The sequence below is a fragment of the Coregonus clupeaformis genome, unplaced genomic scaffold, assembly GCF_020615455.1.
Source record: "Coregonus clupeaformis isolate EN_2021a unplaced genomic scaffold, ASM2061545v1 scaf0470, whole genome shotgun sequence".
In the NCBI taxonomy this organism is placed as follows: Eukaryota; Metazoa; Chordata; class Actinopteri; order Salmoniformes; family Salmonidae; genus Coregonus; species Coregonus clupeaformis.
Genome location: NW_025533925.1, coordinates 252501 through 280000, shown reverse-complemented (window position 1 = coordinate 280000; position 27500 = coordinate 252501). Strand labels below are relative to the sequence as shown.

At 44.3% G+C, this 27500-nt stretch overlaps 2 protein-coding genes across 2 annotated transcripts in view; one reads left to right on the top strand and one right to left on the bottom strand.

The window, feature by feature from the left end:
- tma16 (translation machinery associated 16 homolog) overlaps window positions 1-22534 on the bottom strand; it is a 26693-nt gene extending 4159 nt beyond the window's left edge. Inside the window, exons 1-4 of the mRNA XM_045215534.1 lie at window positions 22431-22534; window positions 21011-21120; window positions 19864-19901; window positions 12529-12613 (exon numbers count right to left, since the gene is read on the bottom strand). Of these exons, the coding sequence (XP_045071469.1) occupies window positions 12529-12613; window positions 19864-19901; window positions 21011-21120; window positions 22431-22433 (236 nt within the window). The 5' untranslated portion in view covers window positions 22434-22534. The remainder of the gene's footprint in view (window positions 1-12528; window positions 12614-19863; window positions 19902-21010; window positions 21121-22430) is intronic.
- An 83-nt stretch (window positions 22535-22617) lies between these two features.
- Window positions 22618-27500, top strand: part of naf1 (nuclear assembly factor 1 homolog (S. cerevisiae)) — a 30702-nt gene continuing 25819 nt past the window's right edge. The window contains exons 1-3 of the mRNA XM_045215537.1: window positions 22618-22718; window positions 24391-25608; window positions 25734-25827. Of these exons, the coding sequence (XP_045071472.1) occupies window positions 24919-25608; window positions 25734-25827 (784 nt within the window). The 5' untranslated portion in view covers window positions 22618-22718; window positions 24391-24918. The remainder of the gene's footprint in view (window positions 22719-24390; window positions 25609-25733; window positions 25828-27500) is intronic.

Genomic DNA, 27500 nt, shown 5'->3' with positions numbered 1-27500 from the left:
GCTGAAACAGAGCAGTACCTTCTCCATACAGCCAGGCTGCCCTCAACAGCTGGAACAGAGCAGCACCTTCTCCTCCATACAGCCAGGCTGCCCTCAACAGCTGGAACAGAGCAGCACCTTCTCCTCCATACAGCCAGGCTGCCCTCAACAGTTGGAACAGAGCAGTACCTTCTCCATACAGCTAGGCTGCCCTCAACAGCTGAAACAGAGCAGTACCTTCTCCATACAGCTAGGCTGCCCTCAACAGCTGAAACAGAGCAGTACCTTCTCCTCCATACAGCCAGGCTGCCCTCAACTGCTGGAACAGAGCAGTACCTTCTCCTCCATACAGCCAGGCTGCCCTCAACAGCTGGAACAGAGCAGCACCTAGACAACTGCTTTGCCCTACTTCTTGTCAGGCCCGCAATCTGGAGGCCACGCCCTGCAAGCCTGTGTACGTGGTCGAGATCTGGAGGCCACGCCCTGCAAGCCTGTGTACGTGGTCGAGATCTGGAGGCCACGCCCTGCAAGCCTGTGTACGTGGTCGAGATCTGGAGGCCACGCCCTGCAAGCCTGTGTACGTGGTCGAGATCTGGAGGCCACGCCCTGCAAGCCTGTGTACGTGGTCGAGATCTGGAGGCTACGCCTGCAAGCCTGTGTACGTGGTCGAGATCTGGAGGCCACGCCCTGCAAGCCTGTGTACGTGGTCGAGATCTGGAGGCCACGCCCTGCAAGCCTGTGTACGTGGTCGAGATCTGGAGGCCACGCCCTGCAAGCCTGTGTACGTGGTCGAGATCTGGAGGCCACGCCCTGCAAGCCTGTGTACGTGGTCGAGATCTGGAGGCCACGCCCTGCAAGCCTGTGTACGTGGTCGAGATCTGGAGGCCACGCCCTGCAAGCCTGTGTACGTGGTCGAGATCTGGAGGCCACGCCCTGCAAGCCTGTGTACGTGGTCGAGATCTGGAGGCCACGCCCTGCAAGCCTGTGTACGTGGTCGAGATCTGGAGGCCACGCCCTGCAAGCCTGTGTACGTGGTCGAGATCTGGAGGCCACGCCCTGCAAGCCTGTGTACGTGGTCGAGATCTGGAGGCCACGCCCTGCAAGCCTGTGTACGTGGTCGAGATCTGGAGGCCACGCCCTGCAAGCCTGTGTACGTGGTCGAGATCTGGAGGCCACGCCCTGCAAGCCTGTGTACGTGGTCGAGATCTGGAGGCCACGCCCTGCAAGCCTGTGTACGTGGTCGAGATCTGGAGGCCACGCCCTGCAAGCCTGTGTACGTGGTCGAGATCTGGAGGCCACGCCCTGCAAGCCTGTGTACGTGGTCGAGATCTGGAGGCCACGCCCTGCAAGCCTGTGTACGTGGTCGAGATCTGGAGGCCACGCCCTGCAAGCCTGTGTACGTGGTCGAGATCTGGAGGCCACGCCCTGCAAGCCTGTGTACGTGGTCGAGATCTGGAGGCCACGCCCTGCAAGCCTGTGTACGTGGTCGAGATCTGGAGGCCACGCCCTGCAAGCCTGTGTACGTGGTCGAGACTGACGAATATCAGCTCCACCAGTTTACACCTCCACCGAGGCTGTCCAAGCCATGAGGGGGCAGGTACTTCCACCGAGGCTGTCCAAGCCATGAGGGGGCAGGTACTTCCACCGAGGCTGTCCAAGCCATGAGGGGCAGGTACTTCCACCGAGGCTGTCCAAGCCACGAGGGGGCAGGTACTTCCACCGAGGCTGTCCAAGCCATGAGGGGCTGGTACCTCCACCGAGGCTGTCCAAGCCACGAGGGGGCAGGTACTTCCACCGAGGCTGTCCAAGCCATGAGGGGCTGGTACCTCCACCGAGGCTGTCCAAGCCACGAGGGGCAGGTACTTCCCACGGGGGGGCCAGTATGAAAAATGTATGCACTCACTAACTGTAAGTCGCTCTGGATAAGAGCGTCTGCTAAATTACTTAAATGTAAATGTTAAGCAGCTTCTCGGCAAAGGCCTGCTCCATTTAGCCATCAAATGAGCAGCTCCCCCTGGCCTCCCCCCACATCATCAACATGTTGTTGGTGAGACCACTTGTCTCTCCTCGCTGCTCCTTGGTGCTTTATCACAGTGATTTTTACGCACTACGAGCTTCAGCACTCGGTGATCCCGTTCTGTGAGCTTGTGTGGCCTACCACTTTGCAGCTGAGCCGTTGTTGCTCCTAGACATTTCCACTTCACAATAACAGCACTTACAGTTGACCAGGGCAGCTCTAGCAGGGCAGAAATTTGACGAACTGACTTGTTGGAAAGGTGGCATCCTATGACAGTGCCACGTTGAAAGTCACTGAGCTCTTCAGTAAGGCCATTCTGCCAATGTTTGGAGATTGCATGGCTGTGCGCTCAATTTTATGCACCTGTCAGCAATGGATGTGCCTGAAATAGCCAAAACCCCTAATATGAAGGGGTGTCCACATACTGCTGGATATATAGTGTATCTCTATTAGAATCCACTAATATGAAGGGGTGTCCACATACTGCTGTATATATAGTGTATCTCTATTAGAATCCACTAATATGAAGGGGTGTCCACATACTGCTGGATATATAGTGCATCTCTATTAGAATCCACTAATATGAAGGGGTGTCCACATACTGCTGGATATATAGTGTATCTCTATTAGAATCCACTAATATGAAGGGGTGTCCACATACTGCTGTATATATAGTGCATCTCTATTAGAATCCACTAATATGAAGGGGTGTCCACATACTGCTGTATATATAGTGTATCTCTATTAGAATCCACTAATATGAAGGGGTGTCCACATACTGCTGGATATATAGTGCATCTCTATTAGAATCCACTAATATGAAGGGGTGTCCACATACTGCTGTATATATAGTGCATCTCTATTAGAATCCACTAATATGAAGGGGTGTCCACATACTGCTGTATATATAGTGTATCTCTATTAGAATCCACTAACATGAAGGGGTGTCCACATACTGCTGTATATATAGTGCATCTCTATTAGAATCCACTAACATGAAGGGGTGTCCACATACTGCTGGATATATAGTGCATCTCTATTAGAATCCACTAATATGAAGGGGTGTCCACATACTGCTGTATATATAGTGCATCTCTATTAGAATCCACTAATATGAAGGGGTGTCCACATACTGCTGTATATATAGTGCATCTCTATTGAATCCACTAATATGAAGGGGTGTCCACATACTGCTGTATATATAGTGTATCTCTATTAGAATCCACTAACATGAAGGGGTGTCCACATACTGCTGGATATAGAGTGTATCTCTATTAGAATCCACTAATATGAAGGGGTGTCCACATACTGCTGTATATATAGTGTATCTCTATTAGAATCCACTAATATGAAGGGGTGTCCACATACTGCTGTATATATAGTGTATCTCTATTAGAATCCACTAATATGAAGGGGTGTCCACATACTGCTGTATATATAGTGTATCTCTATTAGAATCCACTAATATGAAGGGGTGTCCACATACTGCTGTATATATAGTGTATCTCTATTAGAATCCACTAATATGAAGGGGTGTCCACATACTGCTGTATATATAGTGTATCTCTATTAGAATCCACTAATATGAAGGGGTGTCCACATACTGCTGGATATATAGTGTATCTCTATTAGAATCCACTAATATGAAGGGGTGTCCACATACTGCTGGATATATAGTGTATCTCTATTAGAATCCACTAATATGAAGGGGGTGTCCACATACTGCTGGATATATAGTGTATCTCTATTAGAATCCACTAATATGAAGGGGTGTCCACATACTGCTGGATATATAGTGTATCTCTATTAGAATCCACTAATATGAAGGGGTGTCCACATACTGCTGTATATATAGTGTATCTCTATTAGAATCCACTAATATGAAGGGGTGTCCACATACTGCTGGATATATAGTGTATCTCTATTAGAATCCACTAATATGAAGGGGTGTCCACATACTGCTGTATATATAGTGTATCTCTATTAGAATCCACTAATATGAAGGGGTGTCCACATACTGCTGGATATATAGTGTATCTCTATTAGAATCCACTAATATGAAGGGGTGTCCACATACTGCTGTATATATAGTGTATCTCTATTAGAATCCACTAATATGAAGGGGTGTCCACATACTGCTGTATATATAGTGTATCTCTATTAGAATCCACTAATATGAAGGGGTGTCCACATACTGCTGTATATATAGTGTATCTCTATTAGAATCCACTAATATGAAGGGGTGTCCACATACTGCTGTATATAGAGTGTATCTCTATTAGAATCCACTAATATGAAGGGGTGTCCACATACTGCTGGATATAGAGTGTATCTCTATTAGAATCCACTAATATGAAGGGGTGTCCACATACTGCTGTATATATAGTGTATCTCTATTAGAATCCACTAATATGAAGGGGTGTCCACATACTGCTGTATATATAGTGTATCTCTATTAGAATCCACTAATATGAAGGGGTGTCCACATACTGCTGGATATATAGTGTATCTCTATTAGAATCCACTAATATGAAGGGGTGTCCACATACTGCTGTATATATAGTGTATCTCTATTAGAATCCACTAATATGAAGGGGTGTCCACATACTGCTGGATATAGAGTGCATCTCTATTAGAATCCACTAATATGAAGGGGTGTCCACATACTGATGTATATATAGTGTATCTCTATTAGAATCCACTAATATGAAGGGGTGTCCACATACTGCTGTATATATAGTGCATCTCTATTAGAATCCACTAATATGAAGGGGTGTCCACATACTGCTGGATATAGAGTGTATCTCTATTAGAATCCACTAACATGAAGGGGTGTCCACATACTGCTGGATATAGAGTGTATCTCTATTAGAATCCACTAATATGAAGGGGTGTCCACATACTGCTGTATATATAGTGTATCTCTATTAGAATCCACTAATATGAAGGGGTGTCCACATACTGCTGGATATATAGTGTATCTCTATTAGAATCCACTAATATGAAGGGGTGTCCACATACTGCTGGATATAGAGTGTATCTCTATTAGAATCCACTAATATGAAGGGGTGTCCACATACTGCTGTATATATAGTGTATCTCTATTAGAATCCACTAATATGAAGGGGTGTCCACATACTGCTGTATATATAGTGTATCTCTATTAGAATCCACTAATATGAAGGGGTGTCCACATACTGCTGGATATATAGTGTATCTCTATTAGAATCCACTAATATGAAGGGGTGTCCACATACTGCTGGATATATAGTGTATCTCTATTAGAATCCACTAATATGAAGGGGTGTCCACATACTGCTGGATATATAGTGTATCTCTATTAGAATCCACTAATATGAAGGGGTGTCCACATACTGCTGTATATATAGTGTATCTCTATTAGAATCCACTAATATGAAGGGGTGTCCACATACTGCTGGATATATAGTGTATCTCTATTAGAATCCACTACTATGAAGGGGTGTCCTCATACTGCTGTATATATAGTGTATCTCTATTAGAATCCACTAATATGAAGGGGTGTCCACATACTGCTGTATATATAGTGTATCTCTATTAGAATCCACTAATATGAAGGGGTGTCCTCATACTGCTGGATATATAGTGTATCTCTATTAGAATCCACTAATATGAAGGGGTGTCCACATACTGCTGTATATATAGTGTATCTCTATTAGAATCCACTAATATGAAGGGGTGTCCACATACTGCTGGATATATAGTGTATCTCTATTAGAATCCACTAATATGAAGGGGTGTCCACATACTGCTGTATATATAGTGTATCTCTATTAGAATCCACTAATATGAAGGGGTGTCCACATACTGCTGGATATATAGTGTATCTCTATTAGAATCCACTAATATGAAGGGGTGTCCACATACTGCTGGATATAGAGTGTATCTCTATTAGAATCCACTAATATGAAGGGGTGTCCACATACTGCTGGATATATAGTGTATCTCTATTAGAATCCACTAATATGAAGGGGGTGTCCACATACTGCTGGATATATAGTGTATCTCTATTAGAATCCACTAATATGAAGGGGTGTCCACATACTGCTGTATATATAGTGTATCTCTATTAGAATCCACTAATATGAAGGGGTGTCCACATACTGCTGGATATATAGTGTATCTCTATTAGAATCCACTAATATGAAGGGGTGTCCACATACTGCTGTATATATAGTGTATCTCTATTAGAATCCACTAATATGAAGGGGTGTCCACATACTGCTGGATATATAGTGTATCTCTATTAGAATCCACTAATATGAAGGGGTGTCCACATACTGCTGTATATATAGTGTATCTCTATTAGAATCCACTAATATGAAGGGGTGTCCACATACTGCTGGATATATAGTGTATCTCTATTAGAATCCACTAATATGAAGGGGTGTCCTCATACTGCTGGATATATAGTGTATCTCTATTAGAATCCACTAATATGAAGGGGTGTCCACATACTGCTGTATATATAGTGTATCTCTATTAGAATCCACTAATATGAAGGGGTGTCCACATACTGCTGGATATATAGTGTATCTCATTAGAATCCACTAATATGAAGGGGTGTCCACATACTGCTGTATATATAGTGTATCTCTATTAGAATCCACTAATATGAAGGGGTGTCCACATACTGCTGTATATATGTGTATCTCTATTAGAATCCACTAATATGAAGGGGTGTCCACATACTGCTGTATATATAGTGTATCTCTATTAGAATCCACTAATATGAAGGGGTGTCCACATACTGCTGTATATATAGTGTATCTCTACTAGAATCCACTAATATGAAGGGGTGTCCACATACTGCTGTATATATAGTGTATCTCTATTAGAATCCACTAATATGAAGGGGTGTCCACATACTGCTGTATATATAGTATATCTCTATTAGAATCCACTAATATGAAGGGGTGTCCACATACTGCTGTATATATAGTGTATCTCTACTAGAATCCACTAATATGAAGGGGTGTCCACATACTGCTGGATATATAGTGTATCTCTATTAGAATCCACTAATATGAAGGGGTGTCCACATACTGCTGTATATATAGTGTATCTCTATTAGAATCCACTAATATGAAGGGGTGTCCACATACTGCTGTATATATAGTGCATCTCTATTAGAATCCACTAATATGAAGGGGTGTCCACATACTGCTGTATATATAGTGTATCTCTATTAGAATCCACTAATATGAAGTCCCTGCTGATGAAAAACATCCCCACAGCATGATGCTGCCACCACCATGCTTCACCATAGGAATGGTGCCAGATTTCCTCCAGACGTGACACTTTGCATTCAACCTTGTTTCCCATGGTCTGAGAGTCCTTTAGGTGCCTTTTGGCAAACTCCAAGCGGGCTGTCATGTGCCTTTTACTGAGGAGTGGCTTCCGTCTGGCCACTCTACCATAAAGGCCTGATTGGTGGAGTGCTGCAGAGATTGTATCTCCCTGAGTGGCGCAGTGGTCTAAGGCACTGCATCGCAGTGCTAGCTGTGCCACTAGAGATCCTGGTTCGAATCCAGGCTCTGTCGTAGCCGGCCGTGACCGGGAGACCCATGGGGCGGCGCACAATTGGCCCAGCGTCGTCCAGGGTAGGGGAGGGAATGGCCGGCAGGGATGTAGTTCAGTTGGTAGAGCATGGCCTTTGCAATGCCAGGGTTGTGGGTTCGATTCCCACGGGTGGCCAGTATGAAAAAAATAAAAATAATGTATGCACTCACTAACTGTAAGTCACTCTGGATAAGAGCGTCTGCTAAATGACTCAAATGTAAATGTAATGGTTGTCCTTCTGGAAGGTTCATCTCCACAGAGGAACTCTGGAGCTCTGTCAGAGTGACCATCGGGTTCTTGGTCACCTCCCTGACCAAAGGCCCTTCTCCCCCGATTGCTCAGTTTGGCCGGGCGGCCAGCTCTAGGAAGAGTGTTGGTGGTTCCAAACTTCTTCCATTTAAGAATGATGGAGGCCACTGTGCTCTTGGGGACCTTCAATGCCGCAGAATTGTTTTGGTACCCTTCCCCAGGATTGTGTCGGGGCACAGATCTATCTCGGAGCTCTACGGACAATTTCTGTTTATCAGGCTGTTTCAGTTTATCCGTTTGTTTCTTGGTTTTTGCTCTGACATGCACTGTCAACTGTGGGACCTTATATAGACAGGTGTGTGCCTTTCCAAATCATGTCCAATCAATTGAATTTACGACAGGTGGTCTCCAATCAAGTTGCAAAAACATCTCAAAGATGATCAATGGAAACAGGATGCACCGGAGCTCAATTTCGAGTCTCATAGCAAAGGGTCTGAATACTTATGTAAATACGGTATTTCAGTTGTTTATTTTTAATACATTTGCAAAGATTTCTAAAAAACATGTTTTTACTTTGTCATTATGGGGTATTGTGTGTAGATTGATGAGGAAATGTTTTCATTTAATCAATTTTAGAATATGGGTGTATGGTAACAAAATGTGGAAAAAGTCAAGGGGTCTGAATACTTTCTGAATGCACTGGATCTACCTCCATCACTCCAGTATCCCTGCACATTGTTAATATGGTACTGGAACTGACCCTGTATATAGTCACCTCACCCCTATACATATCTACCTCCATCACTCCAGTATCCCTGCACATTGTTAATATGGTACTGGAACTGACCCTGTATATAGTCACCTCACCCCTATACATATCTACCTCCATCACTCCAGTATCCCTGCACATTGTTAATATGGTACTGGAACTGACCCTGTATATAGTCACCTCACCCCTATACATATCTACCTCCATCACTCCAGTATCCCTGCACATTGTTAATATGGTACTGGAACTGACCCTGTATATAGTCACCTCACCCCTATACATATCTACCTCCATCACTCCAGTATCCCTGGACATTGTTAATATGGTACTGGAACTGACCCTGTATATAGTCACCTTACCCCTATACATATCTACCTCCATCACTCCAGTATAATATGGTACTGGTACTGACCCGGTATATAGTCACCTGAACCCTATACATATCTACCTCCATCACTCCAGTATAATATGGTACTGGTACTGACCCGGTATATAGTCACCTGAACCCAGGGATACTGGAGTAAGAGAGGTAGATACAGAACCAGTCAATAGTTTGGACACACCTACTCATTCAAGGCTCTTTCATTATTTTTTACTATTTTCTACATTAAATAACACATATGGAATCATGGAGTAACCAAAGAAGTGTTAAACAAATCAACATATATTTTATATTCTTCAAAGTAGCCACCCTTTGCCTTTGATGACAGCTTTGCACACTCTTGGCATTCTCTCAACCAGCTTCATGAGGTAGTCACCTGGAATGCATTTCAATTAACAGGTGTGCCTTCTTAAAAGTTAATTTGTGGAATTTCTTTCCTTCCTAATGCGTTTGAGACAATCAGTTGTGTTGTGACAAGGTAGGGGTGGTATACAGAAGATAGCCCTATTTGGTAAAAGACCAAGTCCATATTATGGCAAGAACAGCTCAAATAAGCAAAGAGAAATGACAGTCCATCATTACTTTAAGACATGAAGGTCAGTCAATACGGAAAATGTCAAGAACTTTGAAAGTTTCTTCAAGTGCAGTCGCAAAAACAATCAAGCGCTATTATGAAACTGGCTCTCATGAGGACAGCCACAGGAAAGGAAGACCCAGAGTTACCTCTGCTGCAGAAGATAAGTTCATTAGAGTTACCAGCCTCAGAAATTGCAGCCCAAATAAATGCTTCACAGAGTTCAAGTAACAGACACATCTCAACATCAACTGTTCAGAGGGGACTGTGTGAATCCGGCCTTCATGGTGGAATTGCTGTAAAGAAACCACTACTAAAGGACACCAATAATAAGAAGAGACTCTGCATGTGTGGTTCCCACTAGACCTGACTGAAAGATGAGACCAACTCACCAACAAAAGGAGAAATCTGACTCTTCTCTGGTATGCACGACCCACCTGGCACCCCTAACAAACTACAGCCTCAAGTCGAAACCATTATAACACACAAACACGGAGAAAGGAACAGTTTGTGGAAATCAAAGAGGAAGAGCAAAGCCCACACACGGGTACTGACCACACACACGGGTACTGACCTCACACACGGGTACTGACCTCACACACACGGGTACCGACCACACACACACGGGTACTGACCTCACACACACGGGTACTGACCTCACACACGGGTACTGACCTCACACACGGGTACTGACCTCACACACACGGGAACTGACCTCACACACACGGGTACTGACCACACACACGGGTACTGACCTCACACACGGGTACCGACCACACACACGGGTACCGACCACACACACACGGGTACCGACCACACACACACGGGTACCGACCACACACACACGGGTACCGACCACACACACACGGGTACCGACCACACACACACGGTACCGACCACACACACACACGGGTACCGACCACACACACACGGGTACCGACCACACACACACACGGGTACCGACCACACACACACACGGGTACCGACCACACACACACGGGTACCGACCACACACACACACGGGTACCGACCACACACACACGGGTACCGACCACACACACGGGTACCGACCACACACACACGGGTACCGACCACACACACGGGTACCGACCACACACACGGGTACCGACCTCACACACGGGTACCGACCACACACACACACGGGTACCGACCACACACACACACGGGTACCGACCACACACACACACGGGTACCGACCACACACACACGGGTACCGACCACACACACACGGGTACCGACCACACACACGGGTACTGACCTCACACACACGGGTACTGACCACACACACACGGGTACCGACCACACACACGGGTACCGACCACACACACACGGGTACCGACCACACACACACGGGTACCGACCACACACACGGGTACCGACCTCACACACGGGTACTGACCTCACACACGGGTACTGACCACACACACACACAGGTACCGACCACACACACACGGGTACTGACCACACACACACACGGGTACCGACCACACACACGGGTACTGACCACACACACACGGGTACCGACCACACACACGGGTACTGACCTCACACACACGGGTACTGACCACACACACACGGGTACTGACCACACACACACGGGTACCGACCACACACACACGGGTACCGACCACACACGGGTACCGACCTCACACACGGGTACCGACCTCACACACGGGTACCGACCTCACACACACGGGTACCGACCACACACACACACGGGTACCGACCACACACACACGGGTACCGACCACACACACACGGGTACCGACCACACACACACGGGTACCGACCACACACACACGGGTACCGACCACACACACACGGGTACCGACCACACACACACGGGTACCGACCACACACACACGGGTACCGACCACACACACGGGTACCGACCACACACACACACGGGTACCCGACCACACACACACACGGGTACCGACCACACACACACACGGGTACCGACCACACACACACACGGGTACCGACCACACACACACACGGGTACCGACCACACACACACACACGGGTACCGACCACACACACACACGGGTACCGACCACACACACACACGGAACCGACCACACACACACACGGGTACCGACCACACACACACACGGGTACCGACCACACACACGGGTACCGACCACACACACGGGTACTGACCACACACACACGGGTACTGACCACACACACGGGTACTGACCACACACACGGGTACTGACCACACACACGGGTACCGACCACACACACACGGGTACCGACCACACACACGCGGTACCGACCACACACACACGGGTACCGACCACACACACACGGGTACCGACCACACACACACGGGTACCGACCACACACACACGGGTACCGACCACACACACACGGGTACCGACCACACACACGGGTACCGACCACACACACGGGTACCGACCCCACACACACACGGGTACTGACCCCACACACACACGGGTACTGACCCCACACACACACGGGTACTGACCCCACACACACACGGGTACTGACCACACACACACACGGGTACTGACCACACACACGCACGGGTACTGACCACACACACACACGGGTACTGACCACACACACGCACGGGTACTGACCACACACACGCACGGGTACTGACCACACACACACACGGGTACTGACCACACACACGCACGGGTACTGACCACACACACGCACGGGTACTGACCACACACACACACGGGTACTGACCACACACACACACGGGTACTGACCACACACACACACGGGTACTGACCACACACACACGGGTACTGACCACACACACACGGGTACTGACCACACACACACGGGTACTGACCACACACACACGGGTACTGACCACACACACACGGGTACTGACCACACACACACGGGTACTGACCACACACACACGGGTACTGACCCCACACACGGGTACTGACCTCTCTATGATGTGGCAGGCGTCCTGTTTGGTGAACTCTGTCTTCTCAGAGTCCAGCTGGCTCTGAAACCACTGCAGCCTCTCACCTATACACACAATAAAAGGTAAGAGAGTGGAACCAACACCCTACCGCTGTACATACCTCACCTTACTAACCCTACCGCTGTACATACCTCACCTCACTAACCCTACCGCTGTACATACCTCACCTTACTAACCCTACCGCTGTACATACCTCACCTTACTAACCCTACCGCTGTACATACCTCACTAACCATACCGCCGTACATACCTCACCTTACTAACCCTACCGCCGTACATACCTCACCTTACTAACCCTACCGCTGTACATACCTCACCTTACTAACCCTACCGCTGTACATACCTCACCTTACTAACCCTACCGCTGTACATACCTCACCTTACTAACCCTACCGCTGTACATACCTCACCTCGCTAATCCTACCGCTGTACATACCTCACCTCGCTAATCCTACCGCTGTACATACCTCACCTTACTAACCCTACCGCTGTACATACCTCACCTTACTAACCCTACCGCTGTACATACCTCACCTTACTAACCCTACCGCTGTACATACCTCACCTTACTAACCCTACCGCTGCACATACCTCACTAACCCTACCGCTGTACATACCTCACCTTACTAACCCTACCGCTGCACATATCTCACTAACCCTACCGCTGTACATACCTCACCTTACTAACCCTACCGCTGTACATACCTCACCTTACTAACCCTACCGCTGCACATACCTCACCTTACTAACCCTACCGCTGTACATACCTCACTAACCCTACCGCTGTACATACCTCACTAACCCTACCGCTGTACATACCTTACTTGCACCTGTCTTTTCTTACTAGCACTGACGATAACTCCTTATTGAGGAGAAATGGACCGACTACTGAGATATGAGGTTGTCCAACCTAGCTATCTGAAGATGAATGTACTAACTACTGAGATATGTGGTGGTCCCACCTAGTTATCTGAAGATGAATGTACTAACTACTGAGATATGTGGTGGTCCCACCTAGCTATCTGAAGATGAATGTACTAACTACTGAGATATGTGGTGGTCCCACCTAGCTATCTGAAGATGAATGCACTAACTACTGAGATATGTGGTGGTCCCACCTAGCTATCTGAAGATGAATGTACTAACTACTGAGATATGTGGTGGTCCCACCTAGCTATCTGAAGATGAATGTACTAACTACTGAGATATGTGGTGGTCCCACCTAGCTATCTGAAGATGAATGTACTAACTACTGAGATATGTGGTGGTCCCACCTAGCTATCTGAAGATGAATGTACTAACTACTGAGATATGTGGTTGTCCCACCTAGCTATCTGAAGATGAATGCACTAACTACTGAGATATGTGGTGGTCCCACCTAGCTATCTGAAGATGAATGTACTAACTACTGAGATATGTGGTTGTCCCACCTAGCTATCTGAAGATGAATGCACTAACTACTGAGATATGTGGTTGTCCCACCTAGCTATCTGAAGATGAATGTACTAACTACTGAGATATGTGGTGGTCCCACCTAGCTATCTGAAGATTAATGTACTAACTACTGAGATATGTGGTGGTCCCACCTAGCTATCTGAAGATGAATGTACTAACTACTGAGATATGTGGTTGTCCCACCTAGCTATCTGAAGATGAATGCACTAACTACTGAGATATGTGGTGGTCCCACCTAGCTATCTGAAGATGAATGTACTAACTACTGAGATATGTGGTTGTCCCACCTAGCTATCTGAAGATGAATGTACTAACTACTGAGATATGTGGTGGTCCCACCTAGCTATCTGAAGATGAATGTACTAACTACTGAGATATGTGGTGGTCCCACCTAGCTATCTGAAGATGAATGTACTAACTACTGAGATATGTGGTGGTCCCACCTAGCTATCTGAAGATGAATGTACTAACTACTGAGATATGTGGTTGTCCCACCTAGCTATCTGAAGATGAATGTACTAACTACTGAGATATGTGGTGGTCCCACCTAGCTATCTGAAGATGAATGTACTAACTACTGAGATATGTGGTGGTCCCACCTAGCTATCTGAAGATGAATGTACTAACTACTGAGATATGTGGTGGTCCCACCTAGCTATCTGAAGATGAATGTACTAACTACTGAGATATGTGGTTGTCCCACCTAGCTATCTGAAGATGAATGTACTAACTACTGAGATATGTGGTGGTCCCACCTAGCTATCTGAAGATGAATGCACTAACTACTGAGATATGTGGTGGTCCCACCTAGCTATCTGAAGATGAATGTACTAACTACTGAGATATGTGGTTGTCCCACCTAGCTATCTGAAGATTAATGTACTAACTACTGAGATATGTGGTTGTCCCACCTAGCTATCTGAAGATGAATGTACTAACTACTGAGATATGTGGTTGTCCCACCTAGCTATCTGAAGATGAATGCACTAACTACTGAGATATGTGGTGGTCCCACCTAGCTATCTGAAGATTAATGTACTAACTACTGAGATATGTGGTGGTCCCACCTAGCTATCTGAAGATGAATGCACTAACTACTGAGATATGTGGTGGTCCCACCTAGCTATCTGAAGATGAATGTACTAACTACTGAGATATGTGGTGGTCCCACCTAGCTATCTGAAGATGAATGCACTAACTACTGAGATATGTGGTGGTCCCACCTAGCTATCTGAAGATGAATGTACTAACTACTGAGATATGTGGTGGTCCCACCTAGCTATCTGAAGATGAATGTACTAACTACTGAGATATGTGGTGGTCCCACCTAGCTATCTGAAGATGAATGTACTAACTACTGAGATATGTGGTGGTCCCACCTAGCTATCTGAAGATGAATGTACTAACTACTGAGATATGTGGTGGTCCCACCTAGCTATCTGAAGATGAATGTACTAACTACTGAGATATGTGGTGGTCCCACCTAGCTATCTGAAGATGAATGTACTAACTACTGAGATATGTGGTGGTCCCACCTAGCTATCTGAAGATGAATGTACTAACTACTGAGATATGTGGTGGTCCCACCTAGCTATCTGAAGATGAATGTACTAAGTAAGTCGCTCTGGATGAGAGCGTCTCCTAAATGACCCGAATGTCAAATTGAAATGAGAGAATATGAATGTACATTAACACAGTATTACAGTAACAGTATTAGTAACAGTATTACAGTAACAGTAGTACAGTATTACAGTAACACAATAGTAACACAGTAGTACAATAACAGTATTACAGTATTAGTAACATAGTAGTACAGTATTATAGTAACAGTATTACAGTAACATAGTAGTAACATAATATTACAGTAACACAATAGTAACACAGTAGTACAGTAACAGTATTAGTAACATAGTAGTACAGTATTACAGTAACATAGTAGTAGTAACACAGTAACATAGTATTACAGTAACAGTAGTATTATTTTTATGTTTTAGTCATTTAGCACATGCTCTTATCCAGAGCGACTTACAGGAGCAATTAGGGTTAAGTGCCTTGCTCAAGGGCACATCGACAGATTTTTCACCTAGTCGGCTTGGGGATTAAAACTAGCGACCTTTCGGTTACTGGCACAACGCTCTTAACCACTAAGCTACCTGCCGCCCAGTAGCTGTAGCTATAGTAACAGTAGTACAGTAACAGTAACACAGTAGTATAGTAACACAGTAGTATAGTAACACAGTAGTACAGTAGTATATCCTATAGTATAGTAACACAGTAGTATAGTAACACAGTAGTATAGTAACACAGTAGTATAGTAGTATAGTAACAGTAGTATAGTAACACAGTAGTATAGTAGTATAGTAGCACAGTAGTATAGTAACACAGTAGTATAGTAACACAGTAGTACAGTAGTATATCCTATAGTATAGTAACACAGTAGTATAGTAACACAGTAGTATAGTAACACAGTAGTATAGTAGTATAGTAACAGTAGTATAGTAACACAGTAGTATAGTAGTATAGTAGCACAGTAGTATAGTAACACAGTAGTATATTAACACAGTAGTAGAGTAGTATAGTACAGTAGTATAGTAACACAGTAGTATAGTAACACAGTAGTATAGTAGTATAGTAACACAGTAGTATAGTAGCACAGTAGTATATTAACACAGTAGTAGAGTAGTATAGTAACAGTAGTATAGTAACACAGTAGTACAGTAACACAGTAGTATAGTAGTATAGTAACACAGTAGTATAGTAGTACAGTAACACAGTAGTATAGTAACACAGTAGTACAGTAACACAGTAGTATAGTAACACAGTAGTATAGTAACACAGTAGTATAGTAACACAGTAGTACAGTAGTATATCATATAGTATAGTAACACAGTAGTATAGTAACACAGTAGTATAGTAACACAGTAGTATAGTAACACAGTAGTATAGTAGTATAGTAACAGTAGTATAGTAACACAGTAGTATAGTAGTATAGTAGCACAGTAGTATAGTAACACAGTAGTATATTAACACAGTAGTAGAGTAGTATAGTAACAGTAGTATAGTAACACAGTAGTACAGTAACACAGTAGTATAGTAGTATAGTAACACATTAGTATAGTAACACATTAGTATAGTAGTACAGTAACACAGTAGTATAGTAACACAGTAGTACAGTAACACAGTAGTATAGTAACACAGTAGTATAGTAACACAGTAGTACAGTAGTATATCATATAGTATAGTAACACAGTAGTATAGTAACACAGTAGTATAGTAACACAGTAGTATAGTAACACAGTAGTATAGTAGTATAGTAACAGTAGTATAGTAACACAGTAGTATAGTAGTATAGTAGCACAGTAGTATAGTAACACAGTAGTATATTAACACAGTAGTAGAGTAGTATAGTACAGTAGTATAGTAACACAGTAGTATAGTAGTATAGTAACACAGTAGTACAGTAACACAGTAGTATAGTAACACAGTAGTATAGTAACACAGTAGTACAGTAGTATATCATATAGTATAGTAACACAGTAGTATAGTAACACAGTAGTATAGTAACACAGTAGTATAGTAACACAGTAGTATAGTAACACAGTAGTACAGTAGTATAGTAGCACAGTAGTATAGTAACACAGTAGTATAGTAACAGTAGTATAGTAACACAGTAGTAGAGTAGTATAGTAACACAGTGGTATAGTAACAGTAGTATAGTAGTACAGTAGTATAGTAACACAGTAGTATAGTAACACAGCAGTACAGTAGTATAGTAACACAGTAGTATAGCAACACAGTAGTATAGTAACAGTAGTATAGTAGCACAGTAGTATAGTAACACAGTATTATAGTAACACAGTAGTATAGTAACACAGTAGTACAGAAGTATAGTAACACAGTAGTATAGTAGTATAGTAACACAGTAGTATAGTAACAAAGTAACACAGTAGTACAGTAACACAGTAGTATAGTAGTATAGTAACACCGTAGTACAGTAGTATAGTAACAAAGTAACACAGTAGTACAGTAACACAGTAGTATAGTAGTATAGTAACACAGTAGTATAGTAACAAAGTAACACAGTAGTACAGTAGTATAGTAACACAGGAGTATAGTAACACAGTAGTATAGTAACAAAGTAACACAGTAGTACAGTAACACAGTAGTATAGTAGTATAGTAACACAGTAGTACAGTAGTATAGTAACACAGTAGTATAGTAACAAAGTAACACAGTAGTACAGTAACACAGTAGTATAGTAGTATAGTAACACAGTAGTACAGTAGTATAGTAACACAGTAGTATAGTAACAAAGTAACACAGTAGTACAGTAGTATAGTAACACAGTAGTATAGTAACAAAGTAACACAGTAGTACAGTAACACAGTAGTATAGTAGTATAGTAACACAGTAGTATAGTAACAAAGTAGTACAGTAGTACAGTAGTATAGTAACACAGGAGTATAGTAACACAGTAGTATAGTAACAAAGTAACACAGTAGTACAGTAACACAGTAGTATAGTAGTATAGTAACACAGTAGTACAGTAGTATAGTAACACAGTAGTATAGTAACAAAGTAACACAGTAGTACAGTAACACAGTAGTATAGTAGTATAGTAACACAGTAGTACAGTAGTATAGTAACACAGTAGTATAGTAACAAAGTAACACAGTAGTACAGTAGTATAGTAACACAGTAGTATAGTAACAAAGTAACACAGTAGTACAGTAACACAGTAGTATAGTAGTATAGTAACACAGTAGTACAGTAGTATAGTAACACAGTAGTATAGTAACACAGTAGTATAGTAGTATAGTAACACACTAGTATAGTAACAAAGCAACACAGTAGTATAGTAACAAAGTAACACAGTAGTACAGTAGTATAGTAACACATTAGTATAGTAACACAGTAGTATAGTAACAAAGCAACACAGTAGTATAGTAACAAAGTAACACAGTAGTACAGTAGTATAGTAACACATTAGTATAGTAACACAGTAGTATAGTAACAAAGTAACACAGTAGTACAGTAACACAGTAGTATAGTAGTATAGTAACACAGTAGTACAGTAGTATAGTAACACAGTAGTATAGTAACAAAGTAACACAGTAGTACAGTAACACAGTAGTATAGTAGTATAGTAACACAGTAGTACAGTAGTATAGTAACACAGTAGTATAGTAACAAAGTAACACAGTAGTACAGTAGTATAGTAACACAGTAGTATAGTAACACAGTAGTATAGTAACACAGTAGTATAGTAGTATAGTAACACAGTAGTACAGTAGTATAGTAACACAGTAGTATAGTAACAAAGTAACACAGTAGTACAGTAGTATAGTAACACAGTAGTATAGTAACAAAGTAACACAGTAGTACAGTAACACAGTAGTATAGTAGTATAGTAACACAGTAGTACAGTAGTATAGTAACACAGTAGTATAGTAACACAGTAGTATAGTAGTATAGTAACACACTAGTATAGTAACAAAGCAACACAGTAGTATAGTAACAAAGTAACACAGTAGTACAGTAGTATAGTAACACATTAGTATAGTAACACAGTAGTACAGTAGTATAGTAACACAGTAGTATAGTAACACAGTAGTATAGTAGTATAGTAACACAGTAGTATAGTAACAAAGCAACACAGTAGTATAGTAACAAAGTAACACAGTAGTATAGTAACACAGTAGTATAGTAACACAGTAGTATAGTAGTATAGTAACACAGTAGTACAGTAGTATAGTATCACAGTAGTATAGTAACACAGTAGTATAGTAACACAGTAGTATAGTAACACAGTAGTATAGTAACAGACTGTCAGACTCACCGATGCTGTTGAGACGAGTGGCCTTCTCACTCTTCTGTCTGGAGGCAGAGATACAGACTTAACTTTATAAATATATAGCAATATACAGGATTCTCTCTTTCCCAGACATACTGTACCAGTCAAAAGTTTGGACACACTTACTCATTCCAGGGTTCTTTATTTTTACTATTTTCTACATTGTAGAATAATAGTGAAGACATCAAAACTATGAAATAACACATATGGAATCATGTAGTAACCAAAAAAAAGTGTTAAACAAATCAAAATATATTTTATATTCTTCAAAGTAGCCACCCTTTGCCTTGATGACAGCTTTGCAAACTCTTGGCATTCTCTCAACCAGATTCATCATCATCAACTGTTCAGAGGGGACTGTGTGAATCAGGCCTTCATGGTCGAATTGCTGCAAGAAACCACTACTAAAGGACACCAATAAGAAGAAGAGACTTGCTTGGGCCAAGAAACACGAGCAATGGATATTAGACCGGTGGAAAGGAGGTGTGATGGTGCTTTGCTGGTGACACGGTCTGTGATTTATTTAGAATTCAAGGCACACTTAACCAGCATGGCTTACACAGCATTCTGCAGCAATATGCCATCCCATCTGGTTTGCGCTTAGTGGGACTATCATTTGTTTTTCAACAGGACAATGACCCAAAACACACCTCCAGGCTGTGTAAGGGCTATTTGACCAAGAAGGAGAGTGATGGAGAGCTGCATCAGATGACCTGGCCTCCACAATCCCCCGACCTCAACCCAATTGAGATGGTTTGGGATGAGTTGAACCGCAGAGTGAAGGAAAAGCAGCCAACAAGTGCTCAGCATATGTGGGAACTCCTTCAAGACTGTTGGAAAAGCATTCCTCATGAAGCTGGTTGAGAGAATGCCAAGAGCGTGCAAAGCTGTCATCAAGGCAAAGGGTGGCTACTTTGAAGGATCTCAAATATAAAATATATGTTGATTTGTTTAACAGTAGTCCTACATGATTCCATGTGTTATTTCATAGTTTTGATGTCTTCACTATTATTCTACAAGGTGGAAAATAGTAAAAATAAAGAAAAACCCTAGAATGTCTGTCCAAACTTTTGATTGGTATTTTATGTCCTGGCTGGCCAGGTAAGCAGACTTCCTCTCCCTCCCTCCTTACCTCTCCTTCTTCCCGAGGCGTATCTCCTGGCTGGCCAGGTAAGCAGCTTTCCTGCTATAGGGATGACACACCTTCTCCTTCTGAGTTGGTTTACCTTTCCCCGCCTTCGGCTACACACACACACACACACACACACACACACACACCGATACAGACACACAACAGTTAGAACACTGTCTTCCATTATTCTAAAATAAAATATGAAAGCAACATGTAAAGTGTTGGTCCCATGTTTCATTAACTGAAATAAAAGATCCCAGAATTGTTCCATATGCAAAGAAAGCTTATTTCTTTCAAATTTTGTGCACAAATTTGTTTACATCCCAGTTAGTGAGCATTTCTCCTTTGCCAAGATAATCCATCCAGTTGACAGGTGTGGCATATCAAGAAGCTGATTAAACAGCATGATCATTACACCCGTGCACCTTGTGCTGGGGAGTATAAAAGGCCACTAAAATGTGAAGTTTTGTCACACAACACAATGCCACAGATGTCACAAGTTTCGAGGGAGGGTGCAATTGGCATGCTGACTGCAGGAATGTCCACCAGAGCTGTTGCCTGAGAATTTAATGTTCATTTATCTACCATAAGCTGCCTCCAATGTCATTTTAGAGAATTTGGCAGTTTGGCCTCATAACCGCAGACCACGTGTCACCACACCAGCCCAGGACCTCCACATCCGGCTTCTTCACCTGCGGGATCGTCTGAGACCAGCCACCCAGACAGCTGATGAAACTGAGGAGTATTTCTGTCTGTAATAAAGCCCTTTTGTGGGGGAAAACTAATTCTGGGTGGGCCTATGCCCTCCCAGGCCCACCCATCGCTGCGCCCCTGCCCAGTCAAATCAAATTAAAATGTGTTTGTCACATGCGCTGAATACAACAGGTGTAGACCTTACAGTGAAATACTTACTTACAAGCCCTTAACCAACAATGCAGTTAAGAAAAATAAGAGTTAAGAAAATATTTACTAAATAAACTAAAGTTAAAAATAACGAGGCTATCTGCGGGCGTACAGGTTAGTCGAGGTAATTTGTACATGTTGGTAGGGGTAAAGTGACTGCATAGATAATAAACAGAGTAGCAGCAGCTAAAAAAAAGGGGGAGTTCAACGCAAGTAGTCCGGGTAGCCATTTGATTAGATGTTCAGCAGTCTTATGGCTTGGGGGTAGAAGCTATTTGGACCTAGACTTGGCGCTTATGAAAGTAACGTGAAATCCATAGATTAGGGCCTAATTAATTTATTTCAATTGATTGATTTCCTTATATGAACTGTAACTCAGTAAAATCGTTCAAATTGTTGCGTTTATATTTTTGTTCAGTATACATTCACTAGGTTCTAAGAGCGCTATAACGTTATATAAATCTAGCTAAATATATTCATGCAAATATAGATACATGTTAAATAAGTGTAATTTTACCATGTTTTAGTTGAATGTGCGAAGTTAGATCATCGGTTGAACACACGCGTTCTGTATTGACAACTCCGGCGGATGCTGCTGGTCCGTCGGACAACACTGTCCGTCATTTCACCGGGCGGCGGAAAGAAAGGTTCCACAACCCGGAAGACAACAAGACCACGTTGTTTCCGAATCAAAACGTGTTGCGAACATAACTTAGCGGTTGCGGAGAGAATAGACAGCAGAGTACTGAGAGTAGCAGAGAGCAGACTGCTGAGAGAACAGCTTTGTAGCCTTAACTACTCTAACGTAAGTCCATCTTCACGTCTGTAATATGATAAGCAATATTGTAGTAATGTCACTGATATAATACAGAATTGGCGATACATTACCAAAGAGAATTTAAAACGCTGACTAACAGTAACGTTACCTGGTTCTGAGAATGCCTAGCAAGCTAGCAACCAAGCTACATAACAGTTTTAGCTAGTGGACTACCTACGAATTTAACTCCAGTGGTATGAACTCCGATTGTAAAACGTCTTTTTTTTCATAGATATGGCTAGTAGACTAGTTACCTAGCTAGTTCTAAAGTTAGCTAATATCTGTAAGTAACAAATGGGGCAGGGTAGTTGACCGAGGTAAAATTAGTTTCATATTCGGTGGATATTCTCTCCTCACAGGAGGTTGGTGGTACCTTAATTGGGGAGGACGGGCTCGTGGCTGGAGCGGAATAATATGCCATATTTACACTAGATGATACTAAACAAGGTTGGAATGTTGTTACATAAATTAAAAAGAAGTACAATAATGAATTAGACAAGCAGTAAAACAAATAGTTGGAATCCCACTGTGGCTGTATTAGACTGTATAATTGTATTGGATGCATACATATATGACCTGTACAGCCTTACCTCTAGTGTGCACCCATGAAACGGGATGTCAGCCTACTCGGTTACATCCACAGATTATCATTCCAAAGAGTTTACACATGTTAGCATCATAGCGTTTACTGCGGGACTTTGAAACCAGTGTGAAATGAGCCACATTAGCCCAGTCAGCCTGTTGTACCTATTGAACATTCATATTGGACGTTTACTATTATCTAGTCCAAATCTGGCATTATTTCTCTATTTATGTGAAAATGGTGGTCCTCTGTAGCTCAGCTGGTAGAGCACGGCGCTTGTAACGCCAAGGTAGTGGGTTCGATCCCCGGGACCACCCATACACAAAAAAAATGTATGCACGCATGACTGTAAATCGCTTTGGATAAGAGCGTCTGCTAAATGGCATATTATTATTATGTCAGTTTGCATCAGTTTCAATGGGGGACTTTTATTTTGAAGGTGAATGGCAAATTACACTTGTGGCTAATCATTATTGTGGATAGCTTCATAGGTAACAATCCACACCAAAAGAAAAGGTGTGGGTTTTTCTCCATCCTCCACTGATTCAGAATATACCATTTTCATAGTCATGGCATGCTTGGTTCAATAGCGATTGATGATAGAACCGAATACCCAATATAAAACCCTTTTGACCTTGTTGGCTAGCAAGCTACCTTTCAGGCTAGGTGGTCTTTGCTTCCGTTCCTCCAGTTGTATTTGAAACGGCTTTACAAACAGCAGCTAGTTAAATGGTTAATGTAGCTAGCTAGTTCTGTCAGAGCAGGACAGGTTCTTCTTTGGGATTGGGTTGGCGGATCGCATACAACTTTTAAGGTGCATATACCGCCACCTACATTTACATTTACGTCATTTAGCAGACACTCTTATCCAGAGCGACTTACAAATTGGTGCATTCACCTTATAGCCAGTGGGATAACCACTTTATAATATGTTTTTTTTTTTTGGGGGGGGTAGAAGGATTGCTTTATCCTATCCCAGGTGTTCCTTAAATGGAGTGGGAGGCCAGTCACGGCCTCCCTACATTAAATTGCTATATACAGCCCTGTTGAACAAAAAGCTGTGGAACTGGTATCCAGGTCCAGATGTCATCTTGAGGGGTCTCCACTGGTCTGTGAGGTATCCAGGTCCAGGTGTCATCTTGAGGGGTCTCCACTGGTCTGTGAGGTATCCAGGTCCAGGTGTCATCTTGAGGGGTCTCCACTGTGGTCTGTGAGGTATCCAGGTCCAGGTGTCATCTTGAGGGGTCTCCACTGGTCTGTGAGGTATCCAGGTCCAGGTGTCATCTTGAGGGGTCTCCACTGTGGTCTGTGAGGTATCCAGGTCCAGGTGTCATCTTGAGGGGTCTCCACCGGTCTGTGAGGTATCCAGGTCCAGATGTCATCTTGAGGGGTCTCCACTGTGGTTTCCGAGGCAACCAGGGGTGTATTCATTAGTACACACAGTAGTAAAACTTTTTGCAACAAAACTAGTCCTAAGCGTTTCTTATTGAACAAATTCAGTCCCTCCCGCTTCGTTCCGTTTGGTTCCTAGTGACTGTAACCCAGTTGACTGTAGTTGTGGTGTCTTTATCCCCAGGTGTGATATAGTCTCTACCCGGTAACGGGATGGAGGCCCAACCAGAGGAGACGGCCGTGGTACCGGAGGTTCTTCAGAGCTCAGCAGAGACACACGGAGAGGAACCGGAACCTAACAACGGTACCAGCACCGAGCACCGGGAGGACAGATGCACAGCTGAGACAGAACCTCAGGGACTGACCTCCGTGACCCCAGACAGCCGCTTACCGGGAGAGTTAACGGGAGGAGCGGAGGAGATGGAGGTTACGGAGAATCTCAACTCTGTCTGGAGCTCCGAGCTGGGAGACGGACACACCCCCCTCCCCCAGGACCCCCCGCAGGACGGGGAGGACCTCCCCCAGGACGGGGAGGACCTCCCCCAGGACGGGGAGGACCCCCCCCAGGACCTCCCCCAGGACGGGGAGGACCTCCCCCAGGACCTCCCCCAGGACGGGGAGGACCTCCCCCAGGACCTCCCCCAGGACGGGGAGGACCTCCCCCAGGACCTCCCCCAGGACGGGGAGGACCTCCCCCAGGACCTCCCCCAGGACGGGGTGTGTGCCAGGGACCAGCGGGACGGCAGCAGCTCCTCCTCAGACAGTGACTCAGACTCCTCTTCCTCCTGTGTGACGCTGGCTGTTGTGTCAGGTCAGGCAGATGAAGAGGAAGATGATGATGAAGGCTTCAGTCGGGCAAGGAAACCCTGTTCCATCAGAACACTGGGCGAGACCCTGCCTGAGGTACTCCTGACCGCTCTAACCCCTGACCTCTACTCTGGGAATTCAGAACTTCATGTGAATAAAACTAAAATTAGCACCGTATTCACATTGACAAATTCGCTGAACAATTTTGTGTGTGTGTGTAGGAGTTGCCTGCTGTAGAGGAGTTGACGGTGGTTCTACCAGAGGAGGCGGAGATACTGCCCCTAGGATCAGTCACCAGTATCATCCAACAGCTGGGTTAGTCCCTCCACACTACACCTAGGATCAGTCACCAGTATCATCCAACAGCTGGGTTAGTCCCTCCACACTACACCTAGGATCAGTCACCAGTATCATCCAACAGCTGGGTTAGTCCCTCCACACTACACCTAGGATCAGTCACCAGTATCATCCAACAGCTGGGTTAGTCCCTCCACACTACACCTAGGATCAGTCACCAGTATCATCCAACAGCTGGGTTAGTCCCTCCACACTACACCTAGGATCAGTCACCAGTATCATCCAACAGCTGGGTTAGTCCCTCCACACTACACCTAGGATCAGTCACCAGTATCATCCAACAGCTGGGTTAGTCCCTCCACACTACACCTAGGATCAGTCACCAGTATCATCCAACAGCTGGGTTAGTCCCTCCACACTGCACCTAGGATCAGTCACCAGTATCATCCAACAGCTGGGTTAGTCCCTCCACACTACACCTAGGATCAGTCACCAGTATCATCCAACAGCTGGGTTAGTCCCTCCACACTACACCTAGGATCAGTCACCAGTATCATCCAACAGCTGGGTTAGTCCTCCACACTACACCTAGGATCAGTCACCAGTATCATCCAACAGCTGGGTTAGTCCCTCCACACTACACCTAGGATCAGTCACCAGTATCATCCAACACCGTTGTCTCCCACACTACACCTAGGATCAGTCACCAGTATCATCCAACAGCTGGGTTAGTCCCTCCACACTACACCTAGGATCAGTCACCAGTATCATCCAACAGCTGGGTTAGCCACTACACCTAGGATCAGTCACCAGTATCATCCAACAGCTGGGTTAGTCCCTCCACACTACACCTAGGATCAGTCACCAGTATCATCCCACACTACACCTAGGATCAGTCACCAGTATCATCCAACAGCTGGGTTAGTCCCTCCACACTACACCTAGGATCAGTCACCAGTATCATCCAACAGCTGGGTTAGTCCCTCCACACTACACCTAGGATCAGTCACCAGTATCATCCAACAGCTGGGTTAGTCCCTCCACACTACACCTAGGATCAGTCACCAGTATCATCCAACAGCTGGGTTAGTCCTCCACACTACACCTAGGATCAGTCACCAGTATCATCCAACAGCTGGGTTAGTCCCTCCACACTACACCTAGGATCAGTCACCAGTATCATCCAACAGCTGGGTTAGTCCCTCCACACTACACCTAGGATCAGTCACCAGTATCATCCAACAGCTGGGTTAGTCCCTCCACACTACACCTAGGATCAGTCACCAGTATCATCCAACAGCTGGGTTAGTCCCTCCACACTACACCTAGGATCAGTCACCAGTATCATCCAACAGCTGGGTTAGTCCCTACTCCAACACTACACCTAGGATCAGTCACCAGTATCATCCAACAGCTGGGTTAGTCCCTCCACACTACACCTAGGATCAGTCACCAGTATCATCCAACAGCTGGGTTAGTCCCTCCACACTACACCTAGGATCAGTCACCAGTATCATCCAACAGCTGGGTTAGTCCCTCCACACTACACCTAGGATCAGTCACCAGTATCATCCAACAGCTGGGTTAGTCCCTCCACACTACACCTAGGATCAGTCACCAGTATCATCCAACAGCTGGGTTAGTCCCTCCACACTACACCTAGGATCAGTCACCAGTATCATCCAACACTC